The following is a 19,020-nucleotide window of genomic DNA, read 5'->3' as shown; positions in this document are numbered from 1 at the left end:
TTTTCCAGCCTCTGCACAGTGCAAGTCTGCAAGCCCTTGAGTAATCCTGGACCTTTTGCTACGTAGATTCTTGTGCCAGATCTGGGAAGGCTTATGTTTTTGAAAATGCTCATGAAAGGAATCTTTTGCAAGTTTTCATCTTCATGGTTTAGCCTGATTACGGATTTTTCTTACTGTTTTTTTTTTTTTTTTTTTTTTTTTTTTTTTCCCAACGCCATCATCAGGTTCACTGTCGACTATAAAGGGAAAATTGAAGCAGCCAGTGCTCATCTCTCACTCTCTCCTTCTTGAATGCAGTTCATAATTTGTTATATTTGGAAGGCTTTCATCTTTGCAGTGATATTTCCTATTTTCTTGAAACATCAGCTCTTGGAGAAATTATATTTTTATTATATATTTTCATTAGTCTTATAATGAAGGCAGCCTAATATTTTCTATCAGAGGAGCTTGTTTAGTTGCTTATAATTTTTCCAGGCTTTACCTGATTGGATGTGAATTTTCCAGTGTTGATATCAGGCACAGGCTGCCTTTTTCCCTCCCTGAAAGTAAAAAAAAAAAGTCTCAGAACAGTATGATAAATCCTTTGGGCATGTACTTTGGAGGAAGGGCTTGCTATTTGGTAGGAGAGATTGCTATATTAAAAGTTGTGCTTTTTAGCTATCAAACTAACAAAACCTTTGAAAATAAAATTGCACTTTATATGTGGTAATTTCATTAGAATAATATATTCATTAGAATTTGACAGCTCCATTCTGTATTTTTTTTTAATTTTGGGAAACCCATCCAGTGCTTGGAGCCTTCCTCTCAGCACAGAGAGGACATGCTTGTGGCATCCTTGCTAAACAGTCCCTGCTTCTGCACTACTGTTTACCCACAGCAGACTGCAAACCTGGCATGCATTAAAAGCTGGCTCAGCAGCCCTCTGTCCTGCGTGGATGACAGCAGTGAAGAGTGGCACATGCAAGCCTGTTCAGGCTTCCATGTGCTGAGTAAGGGCAGTGATCACACGATGGTCATATGATATAAATAATTGTATAAGATCCTGGAGGATCACTCTGTTTCTCTGTCTCTTTAACTTTCATTGCATCTTTCCTTGTCTTCTGTGACACAGAAGTTAGCAGCTATTGCTCTCCAACATACTGCACAGTGCTAAATTCCCTGAAAGGCAGGCCCTAGGCATTTCAAATTGGATATCCAAAATTAGGAGAAAATGCTTATAATAACATCTTGTTGCTTTAGTCCACTTTCTGTGATGCTTCTCCACTGTAAAAATTATTTTACAAGCTGAAGTGCCACAAAAAGAAATTAATGAATGTTCATAAAGCATTCAGATATTAGAGTCATGAACACTATAATAGAGGCTGCTAGGAAATTAGCCATTCATGTAATTTTATAACTTGTACTGAGGGCAGAGACTAAACAATGTACAGTAAATAAACTCTATCTACACAATGACAGAACAAAATAAAGAGTAACTATTCAGTGAGCAGCATTCATATTAACACTGTAGGAAGCACTGGAAGTGGCCATGTAATTAAAGATGGTATCATACTGGATTTTCCTGAAAATGGCTGAGTTGATGCCATGAAAGCAATATTAATATTGCCACCTCCTAACTTTGGTGTTCCTGACTTTGAGTTACAGCTTTCTATGACTGTAGATTTTGGGGCATTTAATATGAAATCTTTATATAGTGTTGAAGCTTTTCTTTATTTGTTTTAGTATTGCACAAGCTTTCTGAATTCCAGAAGAAACCATGATATATTTGGTTTCAATATATATAGTATCTATTTTTCATTGTCTTCACCCAAGGCTTTTACTCTAATTGCAGTAATTCTTTGCTCTTTTCAGTCTAAGAAATCTTTTCTTATCTTCATAGCCTTGTACTACAGACACAGTTAATACACTCCAGTCAATCTTCTGGAAGGCCAACTAATTTGTCATCATTATTTCTTCTGTAGTGGAGACTTCTGGTTGGGAACCACAGGTATCTCAACAAACCCTCCCAGCTGATGAGATTTAGCGGTCTCATGCGATTTACCCTAACATGAGAGGGTAGATCCCAGTTGCAAGCACTTATGAAGAATGAGAAGTGAGATGCCCTCATGCCACAGTGTTGATCCAGAATAGGATCATGCTGTCCGTTTTAATGTCTTCAGTTATTTTTGAAAATAAATTTCATGTGACTGATTTCCTGCTATGTCTTCTGTTATGTCTCCATGCTCTTTGAATGACCTTGCCATGTAGTCCTTCTCATCAATTTTTCTTCCCTCTCCTCCCTTCTCATTCCTTTTGTAAGGATCATAGTTTCTATATGCGGCTGTACCTTAGTGCTGATTCAGCCCTCAGGATTTTCCCTTTCAGTTGGACATTCACAAAATTCAAGTATGTCTCAGACCTCTGCCTTTAGGCTTATCTTACCTCCAGTGTCCTGCCACTTGAATAAGAAGCTGAAATAATCCCCCCTTATCCCAGCTACACCTAGTTATTAAAGCAAATTCAGTGACTTCAGATATGATGTGGAGCTCATTCTGACTGATGGCTCCTGTACATATTAAATCTAAATAAAGGTAGAGGATAAAGGTGGGAAGTTGTGCTCTGGTGAGCCCTAATGGAAATGCATGACATAGTCAAAACTTCCACACCTTTTGCTCTGCTGGTCTTCAGTGTGGATAACCAAAGAACAGTGGGGGATCTGCTGAAGTTCCAAGTAAGACAAAGATCATAGTTGTTAATTCAGAGTTGGTTTTTGGCTTGGTGATGAAGATCTTACCCACATCCCAAAGGGGAATGCACACAGGGTCCGTAATCATGAGTTTAGAGTTTCTGTTGGAGTATGGCTGCAAAGGGGCTGCCCAAGGAAAAGGTATGTTTCTCCAGTAACAAATTTTTCACCTGGGCTATGGCTGGGTATTTTTGTGGTTCCTCCAATGCAAAAGCAAGAGGCTGGGTTCAGAGAAAGAAAAGGAGCTCCTGCTGAAGAAGAGGGGTGGCACAGTGGCCATGAAAGGAAGCTTGGGGCTAGAGAAAGGTTTTTCCCCTTAGGACTTTTGTGTCTGGCCTGTGCCAAGGGGTCACATGCTGTGTTGCTTGTTCATTTGGCATGACTGAAGATCTTTGGCAGAGGTCAGCCCATTCCTAGGATAAGGATAAAGAGAGAGATGAATACTAGAGTTCCACTGTGACTACGGCTGCTACGGGACTGCCTGAGGAAGATCAAAGCTGCAGAAAGCAGGTTTTTGGTTAAGGCTCAAACCAGGTGTTAGGTCTTGCATTAGTTTTAGGGATAGGAGGGTGAGAAACTGTAGAGCTCCAGGTTGAATAAAGCTGCACAGGTCCGCCCAAAAAAAGACTTGTCTCCCAAGAAGTATTTTGTCTGGCCCATGACTAGGGGCTTTGGTTAAGGCTCAGCACATACCTTGCATTAGTCAGGAGTTAGCATGTTAGGGATTTAGGAGAGACAAAGCATAGAGCTCCAGTGTAAGGGGAGGTGGGGGGGTGGGGTCAGGGAGCCGTAAAAGGCTGTCTAAGGAATGGTAGGCTGCCAAAGAGATCTTTACCCTGAGAGCTTTTTCATCTGGACCATGGCTGGGAATCCTTTTGTTTGGGTTTAACTTAGAGTGTTGGATAGAGATAATTTCAGGAGAGAAAAAGAGCCTGTAGTTCCCAGGTTAGTTGAGATCTTCTGTTAAATCTTCAGTCTCTACCTCAAATGAGTGCACTGCACTGACACAATCAAAAGGAGATATCGCATTAATGGGAGGGAACAGAGGGAAGAAAACTCATTTTGCATGCTCTTTTTTTGGATGGGGATATTTGTAGTTTTTGTTTTTACATTCAGGTTTTGTCTTCTAAGCATGTTGCCAGGCACTGGAAACTTTACCAGTGGTTTAGCATTTGACTCTCTATCTTTCTTTGCTTTAGTGAATCTGTCAGTGACTATGCAGCATGTGACAACCCTTGGCCCATGTTACTCTTCCTGTCTTCTATTTTCCAGTTTAAAAATTCCTGCCATATCTTCCTGCTATAAGAAAAAAATTGCAGAAGTAGAAGTAACAATTTATTTTAGCAGATTTTTATGTAGCAAAGCACAGGGAGACACAAAGCAGAGCCAGGTATATGGGGCTTTGACAATTAGACAGAGATCAGCAGTGCATTGCACCTTGGAGGACAGAGGGCTTCTGGGAAAAGGTGGTGGTGGAGCCAGGTAACACCATCAACTTCTGCTGAATGCATGACTTAATTTTAATTCAAGCTGGACTGAATGGGGAGGCAGGAGTGACATGATCTCTGTTTCTTAAAACATTTGACCTTCATATATAATCACCAGCATTCAGCTTGATGAAGATCTACCCTTTCCTTTGGTGGAAGAAAAAGTTCATAGAATAGGAGTATGGGTCTCAGCAATGATACTATAACAGCCAGGGAACATCCCATGACAAAGCCTCCTGTGATCCATGATGATGAACCTGTGACCAGAAATCTGCCAGTGGAATTGATGGTCAATAGAGATAGGATTACTATGATCTGAATAACCACAACAGACCTCACTGGTATTCTAGTATTGGGCATCATCTGCACCAGGTGAGGATTGTGTTTGTTATGGACCTACATGAAGGTCATATTTTCTGTCCCCAAAGTCCTCATATATATGGTGGCCAGAAGTGACTTGGAAGTAGCTTGAATTTTTAATGAAGGGATTCCTGAGAGCTATGAATGATGGTGGAAACAAGGGATTTTGAGGAAGATGCTAGAAACAATCCCCAAAATGCAGATCTGTCATCCTACACTGAAAAGGGAGTTGAGATGTTGGGTTCATTCTGTCTAAGGAAGCATGTTCCTGTGTCTCACTGACATAAGAACACTATTGCTGTGCTAGCTAGTCAGCTCCTGCTAGAAATGGAAACTTATGCCCAAGTCCAAATACGCTTGTTTGTGCCATACCTGGTAGTCTACTGATCCTGCATTGACAACTGTAACCCAAAGTGATCTGTCTGTGAGCTGAAGTTCAGAGTGAAACTGTTTATGAATTGCTAATTCGACTTTCTCCTGAACCATCTAGTGCCAATATAGCATGCTGAAGTCAGAGAAAGTGCTGGTTAAGTAACCTGTACAATGGATAGTGCTTGATGGTTTAGTTCTGTTTTTCCAAGTATTTTATTTCAAAACCTTAATCTATCTTTGAGCTATAAACACAAATAGATTTACTAAGGATTGGGTGTTGCTTTGGTTTGACCTTCCTATGCCGCAGAACAATATCTCATGGTGAGCAATTACTTTGATTCATTATTACTCTTTAGGGTACTTTTTCCTCTAAGATAGATACACACTTTTGGATGAAGTAAAATATTAAGCCTTTTGAAGCATAACTTCAATCGCTAGAAATTGAAATAAGCCTTTCACGCATTATAAAAGGAATTTAAACTTCCATTTGTAATGCAAACAGTACTTTAAAGTCAGATGTGCTTTTGCTAAAAAAAGTGAATAACAAATTAAATTATTTGCTTTGAGGTTAAGGGGTTATATTTCACAATCAGTATTGCTTTTGGTACTGTATGATTATTATCACAAACCTGATGACTTTGAACTAAGAATCTCATATTCAAGTGCTATTAAAAGTAATTTTCATTATATTTTTCTGAATAATTTTAATCAGATCATATAAAGTCAGACAAATAAATCAATATTCAATATGTGTCCACTTTTCACTCTCCATAATAATTGCTTCACTTACACTTACCTTCTCAAATACTGTTGCTCCCATTATCTGCTTTTGCAAGTCACGGTCTTTTTAACTGCTAATCTTATCTGGAGTCAGAACCTACATATTACATATTCTCCATATAACCTTTAATGGTAAATTCATATTGATTTAAATGAAGTTTTTCCAGCCTAATAAAAATAAACATATCATTTGAAATATTTTGAAGTCAAAGGAACGGATACATATGCCTATATACAATATGCATTTATGTATTTTTTCCATAATTGTAGTCTGTATTGTAGACATGATTTTACATACACAGGTGCAATACTATTTTAAATTGTATTTCCCAAATAGACCAACAGTTTCCTCTTGTTGCATACATTGTATTACAGCTCATGTTTTCAGCTATAGCAATTTGAATTACTAGCAGTGTATGTACAAATACTGGGTCATGGAAAAACTATATTTTTTACTATCCTTGACATAATATTCAACCTTGCTAACAATGCTTGGAAGCTCTTTCGGCATTGGTACAAAATTAAATCCTTTTGAAAGAATTCATGTCCTCTTAAGCCATGAAGAATGGAGACACAAAATTAAACACCTCTTATTATACAATGGTGAGAATCAGTCACTTTGGACATTACTAAGTGATATCTTATACCTCAAGGGGAAAAATACCATTTGAAATTTTTTTCTGATCATATAGGTTGTTAGTTTTCAGATGTTATTCTCAGAGCAGGTGTATTTAGACATTTCAGAAAGATTCTAATTTAATATTTAAGGCAGACAAATTTTGTTTGGGACTTGAATAGAGTTGAACTTATACTCTCTCCTCATTCTTTTGACAAGAACCTCAGTCAAGGATTTGAACAGTTATTGATTATTTAGTTTTCTACAGTCTAATTAATGAATTCATTTAATTAGTTGAATTAATGAACACATTTAACTAATTAAAATTATTACTAACACATTCTGGCTTTCTAATGAGCTTCGTTTCCTTGCCAAGTATGTATCAATGTCTGTTTTATCCAAATCATCTTCAAGTCAGAGGACAGGAATGCAGTCCAGAATATCTGGATTTCATTTTCTTTTGCTAACAAACCATATTCAGTGTGGGTTATCACCATCTGTATTTGCTTCTTTTTATTTCCTCTTTATTCATACAAAACCATTTTTCATTCCTCATGCTTGCTCAGCCAAGGTGTCACCCAATGTTCTCACTTATTTTCTTCATTCGTCCTGATGATTACAAGCCTTCCAGATACTGAAGTAGTTTGTTGATGACTCCTCCTGTACTTTTCACTAGTAACTGGCAAATCAAGTAGTTAACTGAATAGGCAACTTACGTGTGGTGTGTTACACTGATTTATCTTAAAAGTTTGCATAATAGGTTTAGCTATGATTAATTAAAAAGTTCTCCTATAAGTATATGGCATATTTTTCATAAGTATCTATCACATTTGCTTCAAATAAGGGGTGGAGCTAATCTTGGAAAGAGCTTCGTATGTTTTTTGGACGGAAGTTAAATGTTGTCCCAGTTGAAAATGCTGACTCATCTCAGTCTTATTTCCATTTAATTTACGCACAGCACAAAGCAGCAAAAGAGCTAAATAGTCCTGTCAGAGGAGCAAACTAAAACTACTGCATGAACAAGTCCTTGTAAATTACAGAGTTTAGTGAGAGAGTGAAAATATGTTTTAAAAGGCATAGATAGGAGTAGGTTTTCACAGGACAGGGCTGTTGAGATGTTTGCAGTGACTTGAGGGACATAGTGGTTTTGTTTGTCTGACAGCAGCACAGCTGAAAAATTGCCAGTAACTTGTGGGCTATTGACGTGGCAGTAGAATGGGGAAGGCTGCAGGGTGGTTTATTTCTTACCGAGAGCCCTTCTGAAGTTTTGGGGATCTTTTGACTTTTAAGTTGTCAGGATGTTAGCACATACCTGCACCTCCGCGTAGTTCAAGTGGCATCAATGGACTTGGCATCAGTTTCTGCCACAGTAGAAATTGGCAAAATTTCTTGGTAAATTTTTCCTGGGACAGGACCGTCTGTCACTTTTGAATTCTTGTTCCCTTGAAATCGGCAGGACTTTCCATCAGCAGTAAAATCCGGATTTCACTCTAATGTGTAAGCAATATTTTCTAGCAATAAATTTGTTGTGTAGTTCTTGTTGGCTTTATTCCCTTATGCTATTGGAATTTAATTAACATAGCATAGATTATCTTTTAGTAAATATGCAGCATGTTTATAAAAGCTAAATCGTCTTCTTGGTATGTTTCACTGACTGGTAAAATTAATGTTTTTTTATTTGTTCAGATGGTTTTTTGGCCCAATCAAACGAGCAGATGCCGAGAGACAACTGTCATACCCTGGAAACCAGGCAGGAGCTTTCTTAATCCGAGAAAGTGAAAGTCTAAAAGGCGAATACTCGCTTTCAGGTATATTCTAGTATTTCATCTTAAGCAATGTTTTAAAAATTTCTTAGGTGACCTGGACTTTTTAATTTTTGAGAATGATAAACTGTGGGCACGAAAATGAAATTAAGTTCATTATAATATTTCTTTCCCGGGAGATGTATAAGGAAAACTTGGCAAGGTTTGAGATTTTACTAACATTTATTTTATAGGCACATTTTATTAATATGTGCAGAACAGAAATTAACTCTCTTATGCTTAGTACTTCCAGTGTGCCAGCTGCCTTAAAATAAAAACTATTTTCATGATTAAAATGCCAAAAAATACATTAGAGTTGTACACTACTGTTCTGATTAGTACACAGAATAAAAATTAAACCATGTTGGCAGATAACTGCAGTTTAACAAAATGAGATTTCTGCTAGAGCAGACCCTTAGATTTATATTTATTTGTTTTCACAGGCAAAATGATAGCAAGATCTTCAAAGCTGTACTTTAGAATCAGTCATATTTCATTGAAAAGTTAGTTGTAAACATCAGTAAAAAGTTAGATCTATGATGATGGTGGGTTTTGAAATTTACCTGAAGTTCTTTATTTGAATCTGAAAGACTATCATGTAAGGATCGTTATTTGATAATAATTTTACTTACATATATGTACATGTCATCTTTTTATGCCATAGATATTTGCCATGTTAGATAGTAAATATGATTGTTCATTGGTTGTTTTCCATGAACATTTTCTATCAAACTTGTTATACAAGTGTGAGTCAAGAGAATAATGTTGTCCCTGAGACAACAGAGCTATATAACAAACTTCCTAATGTGCTCTACCTGTACAGTTCCATATGTCAGTGAAGTTGCTTGATGTTTGTGAATAAACTGTAAGTTGACACGTGCAGAATTATGTCAGTGAAATGAGAGGCACTTTGTGCATAAACAGATTCTTTCATACTCTTCTGCCTGAATGTTTATGTGTCAGTCACCTTCTAAGCATTACACAGAAATACATTAAACAGCTTAATGAACCTTTGACACATTCTTGGTTTCTCTTTCCAAATCATGAGGAAAAGATATATACCTGAAATGTCTTGTGGTAATGGGAGGGTTGCTTTTTATTGCCAAGACAAAGAAATATATGTTGCCTGTGGAGTGAAATACAGGGAAGTTTATGAAATAAATAATATTTGCAGTTCTGGGAGAGTTCATTCCATAGTCTTCAGTTTGCCCTTAAGGAAGTTTGCTCTTGCCAAGAAGCACTGATAAGAAAACTAACAGCAAGGAATCAGACTGGTTCCGGACTGTGACAGAAATGACCCTCATGCGTGCACCCTTTTATCCAAAGACTGTATTATAGCCGCAGACCTTTAAAAATCCTTTCCCTCTACATGCCAACTTAGCCCTGTCTTACGAGGTTTCAGCTTCCTTCAAGCATTCTTCATCAGTGAACTGATTTCATCCAAAGACTGGGCTAGACCGATAACAGTGTGGTGTAATGCAGGGAAGGATAGTTAGGCCTGTATTATCTGCTTAATGCTGGCACTTGAATTCACGACACCTTACTAAAAATCAATGGGAAAGATTGTACTTGTGCACCTAGGGGTGGAAATGCAATTTCTTTTTATTATTCTCCAAGTGTAGCCTTCTAGGAAAGATGAAAAATCTTTATTCTTTACCCTGCATCCTGACTGTTTCTCTAACAGGAAGGCAGCAGTACCTTATTTAAACTATGAAGTACTGGAGAGGAAGATCGAAGAGAATGAAAATAAATATTAGGCCAGCATTTGGGGTAGGATGAGGTCATCCTTTGATGCTGCTGTTTAATTTTTTCCTTACAAATCATGGACAGAAACTATATTCTATCTGATTTAGTATATTTGATTTAATTATAAAAGTTTGTGGTAGACATTTTTCAGGTTTCTGTATAAGTTTATTTGGGAACAGGAGATTTGATGATGGCTGATAACAGCAAGATATGAAACCGTCAGTGTGGATTTCTTCCATGCTGGTTTGTTTAATGAAGCAAGGGAACAGTGGTGCTGAAGAACATAATGCACAAGGCAGAGGCAAGGCTTCAGCTACAGGAGCCAGCCCTCCTTCATGCACAAACAAGGGTTGTCCTCTGAGCATATATGCATATATATGTGTCATCTCAGATTCATTAAATGTTTGTGCTCTTTTAGGCAAAGAAAGAGAATAAACTCTGAAGCACTCTGTAGACAGTGAGTATTAATGACATGATTTACCAGTGCTGTTAGATCTTTTAGCAGCTTCAGACTTGAATGTAATTTAGCCTCGACATGCTACTTTATCCTGAAGAGCTAAATATTATTTGCTCCTTACTGAATAGGCTTGACTGGATCACATCTATTTGTGTTATGCAAGCTTTTTTGCTTCCAACCTAATAGTATACATAATGGTCTAGACGTTGTATGTCCATAACCTCATCATTTATGTCTCCTTTTGGGTGAGCTATTGCATTCTAAAGCAAATGATGAAGTGGGTTGTACTGTAGGGAGTATTAATTAGAAGGAAGGTTGTTTAGTTCACCAGATGCTATGGAGAAGTTTTTCTGACTCTCTCCTCTTTGTTCCATCAGAAGGAGTTATGAGACATTCAAAGCTGAGGCAGAAAAGCAGTATTTTCTTGAGAAATAGTGTTCAGAACTATTTATTTTAAAAGGTCTTGGATGGCTTCTATCTCATGGTAGCTGATACACTGACAGGGGAGAAGTCACAACCTGATATTTTGGAACATGTCCCTAATTTCTGTTTCCATTTTTTCCAGTGCAGAAAGAATAGACGCCCCCCAACTCCCATCCTCTGTAGGATTGGTTGGGTTTGCTCTACCTTCTATAGCTGTTTTGGTTTCATTCCAGAGTAGATGATAATGGCTGGAAGAGTGACAACCTGACTTTCAGAATTAAGGTCTTTAAGAAAATATTGTAATTCTGTGTCCAGCCTAACATTTAAGTGTAATAAAGCTAAAAAGGAAAAGAACTAGAAAAGGAAGATAGATTTCTATCCAAGTACCCATAAACTGATTTTATGACTTTCATGCTTGATTTTGTACTCATCTGGCCAATGTGTAAGAGACTTAATGTTAACGAGGGAGATAAATGGAGCTTCTTAGGAGGAAAAAAAGAAAAAAAAAATAAACCCTACCTTTCATTAAAATTACACTTTTGACTTCTAACTTGCCTTGATGGGAAAACTCGCAATTTGTAAGATTTAGAAGATAAATGACTATTTAAACTAAAAATAAGTCATGTTCAGAAAGGTTTTTCTCATCTGTGAATGGTTAAATGGAAAGCTCATCAAACCAAATAGGCCACTGAGATGTGTTGCTATCATTTTAAAGTGTTTGACATTTTAAAAATAGGTTTTCCCATTTTAAAAATGCACATGTTGTTGACAGATTTTTATGTTGATGACTCCAGCATCTGGTGTGAAATGTATTAAATTTTAAACATGTTGGTACCATCTTAGACATTGACTCTTTTTAATTAAAAGCCATAATTTAGATGTGCTCAGCTTAATTGAGTGTCATTGCCAATGATAGCAGGAGGCTCTCTACTTCCCCCCTCACTGAATAATGGTATCTGAAAGACTGATTGCATTAAATGACAATGTAAATGGTTTGTGTTTTCTTCATGTTTTTTTCCATGCTCCTAAAAAAGGTTGTGTAGTTTCCTCTAGGCCAGATTGGCTTTCAGCATAGGGAAAAATAGGCAATCATTTAAGGCAGCAGACTGATAGGAGTGGCAAAATCATGGCCATAGCAGGAGAATGATTTTGGATCAGCCCCTGCACCCGTTCTGTGCTGGCAAAGGCAATCTCATAAGCCACTCTCCTCCCACATCCACCCTGGGCATGAGGACTGAGCACAGCTCCTGCCGACAGCGCTGCTCTGCCAGTGTTGTGGGAGGACTGCTGACAACCCTAATGGTGCCTTAGTGTCTCCATGATTAATTTGGTGATGATATTGACTCTGATGATGCCACCATAAATTTTGCTGCCCTGAGGAAAGGAGTAGAAATTATTTTATTCTCATCCTTGGGGTAGCAAAATCTACTTCTGTGTGGCCCAGCATTACAAAGATGGGAAGCAGAGAGAGGGGGATGCTTCTGTTAAACTGAAACCATGAAGAAATCTAATGGGCAGCTGTGATTCTTCTGCAAAGAGCAAGTTGGGGAGAAAACCACTGCAGTCTTCAAACCTAGATGCTGTCAAGCTGTGTGAAGCTGAAGTTGTGATCCTGTCCTATTTAGCAGTCTGATGTAGACTGGGATGACTGAAAGCTCTGAGGGGGTTATGGCTAGCTCTTCCCTGAGTGACACATGCTCTGTGTTGTGTTGGACAGAAGAGCAGCACCATGTTGCAGCACTGTGGGTATGTGGTGTGGAATTTGTACAGCCAGACTCAGCCCTGGGATACAAGCAAACAGCCCCCTATCAAATACTGTACTAATCTCAGCTGCTTATCACAAGAAGAGATGGTATCAGCACAGAAATTTTCTCCAGCTTCTCCACTCACATCACCATCTGACCTAGATATTGCCAATCATAAGGCTTCATACAAGGCTCATTTAAGAAATTAGAGCACATCCTTCAAACCAACTCTTGCATTAACATTAGCTGCTTCACAAGTAATAATTATAATACTGCTAATAGATAAAGCAGGTAGTCAAACTACCTACTATCACTTGTGATATACAACTGAGACTGGATTAACATCGTCATCCTGCTGGCCTTTTGTTCAATGCATCATAAATAGCAATTCATTTGGCCACACACACTTTCCTGTGAACTTTGGAGGTCATTACATTTTCAGTCTGTTATTACTGAATTGCTCTTTCCTTCATTTTGCTTCAGCCTCATTTCCAAATGATACATCACAAAAAATATACATGCATTTTATAATTTAAAAATACCAATTATGGTTCTTAAATTAAAAGGAAATGTCATTTGAAAATTGTGACATAATTATCTTTATACTCTGGAGTTATATTTACAAATATTCTTATTTCTGATCCTGGTGCAGAATTCTAAGTTCTCAGGTCTCTAAAAATATTACCTGTGGCAGATACAAAATCCCCCAATACTTTCAACAGCTCCTATATGCCCTCTGGTGGCCTGGGATGACAATCGTACAGTACAGTAGAAAAATATTTGATCATGCATGATAGTATTTAAGAGAGAATTACTTAAATGGTGAAATTATAATTTACATCATTTTTTTTTAATTGCATGCAATCAGTAATTTTCTATATTTTTGCTACATACAATATGTAGCTGCATATTTTTCTGTTATTATGACAAAAGTGATTGCCAAAATTCATGTAGTGTTACAGTATCAAGGATCTATCAGCTATAATGTCTCCAGAGGAGAGACATTACAATTTTTTTGATAATTAGATTTTCAAATGTAACAGACTGAGACTGCTTCTAGGATTGAAAAATATTTCCATTAAATTATTTAATTAAGAGTACCCACTAGTCAGCATGATTGAATTGTTTGCTGGAATTTTGCCTACTAAAAGGTACACTGGAAGTAAACAGCAGAGGGCCTTTCCCCTATGCCTTCCTTTTGCTTTTCAGGCTTTTTGTCTTGCACAAGGATCCTATGAAGGGGACAATGATAATTTCCTAAATCGATGGGTGTGGAAGGAGCCACCTGGCCTATTGGAAAGATGTAATGTTGGGTGATGAGGACCAGGATGGCAACTGGAGATAACTCCTCCACTCATCATGGAAAAGCACTGTGTTACTTCATTAAATACAGGGTGGGATACCCTTCTGATTTTTCTCCCCTTTTTTAACCTATTGCCACTTGTCTTTTTCCAAAATGTGGTGCTTCACATTTAGTACTGCTCCAGTGTTTCTCTTCCTAGCCATTCCCCAGGCTCACTAGATGTTTCCCATTCTCCTTTTTGGCTCAATTCTGAATCTCACTGGCCCCCACCCTAACTAGGCAGCCTGTGTCCCTTCACCTTGCTCCCACACTGTCTCTAACAGGTGGTGAGAAGACATGTCTATACTTTCAAATACTTGCCCCTCACTTAATCTCATTACAGCTTGGTACCACTCCTTGAGCTCTGAGCATTTTTTCCATCTGAAATTCCTATCAGAAAACCTTTTTCCACTGATGTATTTATCTTCTGAGATGCAGAAAAATTATCCTACTACTTAAGAGGGAAGATGTTATGCTTTATATGGTCAGAATTCCTCATTGCCAGCTAGGTTCATTGTGGAACACTGTTAATATTAGAACTAACATTTATGGCATTGATAGGAGCTAAATCAGTTACCCTTTAGTATGTAACAAACTCTCCACGGAGAGAAATGCACAGTGATGTCTCAGTCATGGAGTGTCATGCTAAATGACATCCCCACATAATTGACTAAATCCCTTTCCAGTCCTTTGGAACTGCCCTCTCTTGATGCTCAGCCTGCCATTTCTACTACTGATATTTCTTTATAAAGGAGATCTCTAAGCTAGTCGTCTCCAAACCTTTTTGATTGTGCAGCTCCCACAAGTAAAAAGATTTTTGAGCATTCACCCTCAATATATGTTTATTTATTTATTTGTAATCTATATGTGTATATATACCGTACTGATAATTTATGTACATTGTAGAATATAAACAAAAGAAGAAATTAAAAAATGTATGACATAAAGATGAAATAAACAGTATTTTAAAAATATTTATTTTATTTTTAATAGTACAAAAAATACTTTTCCCCACACCCTAATGGATTGTCTTGCACACTGCCTGGGTTGCACACTCTGCTTTGGAGACCACTGCTCTAAGCCATGTATGATGGAGATGTGAGAAATGGCAATTACAAGCCTAATATTCCTTAAATAATGCACTAGGTGAGTGATAGTGCATTTTTTGTCCATCTCTGGTCTGCTGGTGGTCCAGGTCTAGCCCCAGCCTTCTTTCTGACATCTCTAAAGAGTGGTCTGATGGTCGTAGGGAAGGACACTGGATGTCATGGCATGAAGGTAAATAGCCTATAGGAGGTGAGGAGAGAAAAGCCTTGTTGATTAGGAAACAACAGACTAAAGTAAAACACATTTTAGTGGAAAGGGAGTCATCAGCTACTTGAAACAGAATATTATTGGCCTGAGTTTTACATTTTCTAAACATACACATATCTCAATGAAGCCCATGGAAGATGTGAGTGCTTTTCAGAGAGTCATGGGCATGTGAGGGTATATCTGTTTGCTTTAAAATTCCTGGCAGCCCAGCATCTGCTGTTTGGAATGTTAATGCTGATAAATGAAATATTAAAAACTGATTAAATGATTACTGTGAATTAGATGCTCCTGGCTGATTTTGGTGTTCTAAAAGATGGAATGTATGAGCTGTCTCACAGAAGATATATTTATGTATTTTTGCGTCAGGTCTTATGGTGCAAGCAAGAATCTCCAAACCGGAACGTCTGAAGTCTGTTAGACTAGATCTGTTAAGCTATCTAAGTAGTGGGCTTTAGTTTGAAAGAGATTTTTTATAGTTGTCATCTTTGAATCTAAAATATTTTATTTTAAGGTCCTTATTTAAGACTTTTAAAACTGGTCTTAAGCTATATTGTACCACTGCTATAACTCATGGAAATTTAATATATTTAAATTTTCTTAGTTTTTGATGGTGTATCTGTGAAGCACTACAGGATCAGAAAGCTGGATGAAGGAGGATTTTTCCTAAGCAGAAGGAAAACTTTCAAAACTCTAAATGAGTTTGTTGACTATTACAGTAAGAACAGTGATGGCCTCTGTGTGGTGCTTGGAAAGCCATGCCTAAAGGTAAGAGTGGATGTTACACTGTGCACTAGTTTTTGTATGCTAACTCATCAGATATCAGTCAGAAGGTGTAAACCCTGTATCCACTTCTACCTTTTCAAAATGTTGATGATCTGCTTACTTTCAGGAAGTTCTGGATAGCGCTGCGGTTTCGTTCTTGAAGCTGACATGTTAATAATAAAATACTGTGCCATTTTTAACAAATCATCGTGTGGCTGGAGGAGAAAATATGCCAAATCAAGATTTATGAATACCTTTTTATAAATGTATATTGAGATGAAATCTCCAACTTCATAACTCTAGCTGTCCATAAGTAATTACTGAGACAAAACCACAAGGTTCAGGCAAGCAATACGTCACTGTTCAAAAAGCTTGCTAGAAGGATGATTTCTAATTTTTAGTTTTAATAGCAGGATATTTTCTTTAGAGTATTTCTTATTTCTAAAAAAATATACTCAGGATGTGGGCTGTATTTTACATTCTCATCTCACTTTATGACATGTGTGTACTCTAAGGAAACATTATTTATATCAGTTGCAACTTTACCTGACATAGTTAACAGTTACTTGTATATGCTGTTGAAAAAATGCCAGAAGTCTCAATTACTGTATTATTTTTCTTTTACAAGATACAAAGTCCTACTACTTTTGACTTGTCATATAAAACTGTCGATCAATGGGAGATAGACCGACAATCTCTGAAATTGTTGAAAAAATTAGGATCTGGTCAGTTTGGAGAGGTATGGGAAGGACTGTGGAATAATACCACCCCTGTGGCAATCAAAACATTAAAACCAGGTATGTGAATTACTCTTAAATGTTAATAAAGTGAAATGTTAGCAAGGGTGCTCCTTTATTTCTTAAATGCTAATGAAAAGAAAGCCTGCCCATATATGCAACTATTCTTAAAATCCATGCACATAAACATGAGGGTTAGTAAAGCTCAAGGTCCAGATATTCTTTGGCGTTTTTAATTACAATTTTATACAGTCTTCTGTTTCCATACAAGCTGAACTCATTCAACATCTATATTACCTAAAAAGGCAGCTCCAGCAAGGACATCTATTTGTACAATAATGCTTGTGTGGAATTGAATGACTACATTTCATCTGTAGGTGAAGTAATTGGTTTAATACTGGTTTGACATCTGTAGAATTTCTTCTAGTGATTAGATGCTATATTGTAATGATTCACTGGTAATATAGAATACATACAATGTTAAGCTTGTATTTAAGGAGTGCTTTAATCTTAATATTGACTGAATAATATTTCTCGAAGTTTTTGATACACAACATTAACACCTAATATTTGCATATAATATAGGCTTGTTACTAATACAGCTTTTAACATTTTTCTTGACTATTTTTCATTGACTTTAAGTAATTTATACATTTTAAATTGACAACATAAAGTATCTGCCAGCAGATGGCAAGAACCACATAGATAAGAAAGGTAGCCTGGATGATATACATGTTTTTTAAAAAGAAATAACAATATAATGAGATGTGGTTAATTGAAAAAGCTTGTGTTGGGCATTAGTGATCATGTTTCAGGAAGCAGAACAGATTCAGATCTTTGATTCAGAATAACAACAATATGCCTGAGTCCTGCTTGAATGGTCTCCTGAACAGGGAGGAATTTAAGCATGTGTTTTAGGGCTATCTTGTATCAGGATATTGTCTGTGTTTTGGGACTTGCAAATTGAAAGCAAATAAGCACCTTTTTTTTCTCTGCTTAACTGAAAGTAGAAAAACTGTTCAGACTAAAGGCCTTCTATAATTGATGTGGAAGACAGCATACATTTTTCAGTGAACTGATACATCTCCCCTGTGACCCAGTAAACCAGAAACCATCTTGAAATCTCTTTGTCCATTTCCCTTTCCTAAGACAGTATCCACTAAGCCTATAGCTTTTGTGACAGGAATCCCTATGCCTATTTTTATTGACTTCTGAAACTACAAGTCTGCAATCAGTCTTTTTCTCCTTGTGTCTGACCTGAATCTTTCATTCTGCAGTACAAGTCCTTTACCTCTTGTCTTATACACCATGACTAAAGAGTACCTATTTTTTCTTCCTTTTTATGCAGCGTTGTACATACTAGAAAACTATTATCAAGTTCCTTTCTGGTCTTCTCCTCTTTAGGTTAAACAGCTCAACCAGATTCTTTGTGTAGCTCAAATGTTTTAGATGTCCCACTGTTTTCAGAAGATCTTTACTGGACTGTTTCAAGGTGGTAGCCATATTTTTTCTGAGTATGATGCTAAAAGGACGAACAAGTCTAGATGTGTAAAGAAATAATATTTGCTTCGCATTTCTGACATGCTAGACCTCTGTTTAAACAGGCCAATATGATGATTGTCTTTCTTCTCCATAAGTCAAGAACCTAATTTGTCCATCTGAGTTTACTTTCCTTTAATGATTTAATGCAACATCTGGACAATCCTGTTTTATTGCAGAAGACTGAAGGGTCCTTACTAAAGTGTGAAATCTCTTAAATGATATTTAAAGAAGGAAATAAATGAAACTGGAATGAAGAACAAGACAAAACTATCTTAAATTTTTATGATATTAAGTTTCCTTTTAGAAATTGGGGTTTTTTTTGCTTTCCTCTTTAAGAAAATATGTGGCAATTAGCACCCTAGGAAAAGACCTGTTTCTCATCAAACAAAATAATTAGATTTTGAACAAATTGCAGTGCATACATTTCTACTTACTTTCTTTAGTGGGTAGGTGGAGCTGACATTTATCTGGTATGGCATATGCAAAAACAGGAAGCTATCTTAATCATGTTTCATCTCCTCTTAATAACTCATTACAAAACTCTAATTCAGCTTTTTCTTCTGTGTAATAGGGACACTACATATTATCAGTTCTTTGTGAAACAAACTTCTGTTTTAATAATGGATTCAATCAGAAGTACAAGTCTACCCAGAAATATGTGAAACACTAGCAGCAAGTTCCAGCTTCAATTTGCTACTTTTTTTCTTTTTTCTTTTTTTTTTTTCTTTTTAATGCTGATTAGCTGAATGACTGCTACTAATACTTCACCTGAAGAAATTGAAAAGTTAGTTAATTTTACATCTGAAACAG

General features: G+C 36.9%; 1 protein-coding gene across 2 annotated transcripts in view; it reads left to right on the top strand.

The window, feature by feature from the left end:
* The window catches only part of FRK (fyn related Src family tyrosine kinase), a 54,585-nt gene that overhangs the window by 15,139 nt on the left and 20,426 nt on the right, over positions 1 to 19,020 (top strand). For both annotated transcript variants that reach the window (XM_074923520.1, XM_074923529.1), the window contains 3 exons: positions 8,027 to 8,148; positions 15,771 to 15,934; positions 16,560 to 16,728. In XM_074923520.1, the coding sequence (XP_074779621.1) occupies positions 8,027 to 8,148; positions 15,771 to 15,934; positions 16,560 to 16,728 (455 nt within the window). The remainder of the gene's footprint in view (positions 1 to 8,026; positions 8,149 to 15,770; positions 15,935 to 16,559; positions 16,729 to 19,020) is intronic.

Source organism: Athene noctua, chromosome 1 (assembly GCF_965140245.1).
Source record: "Athene noctua chromosome 1, bAthNoc1.hap1.1, whole genome shotgun sequence".
NCBI lineage: Eukaryota > Metazoa > Chordata > Aves > Strigiformes > Strigidae > Athene > Athene noctua.
Note: the sequence above shows the minus strand (reverse complement) of the source record. Positions and strands in the feature narration are given on the sequence as shown.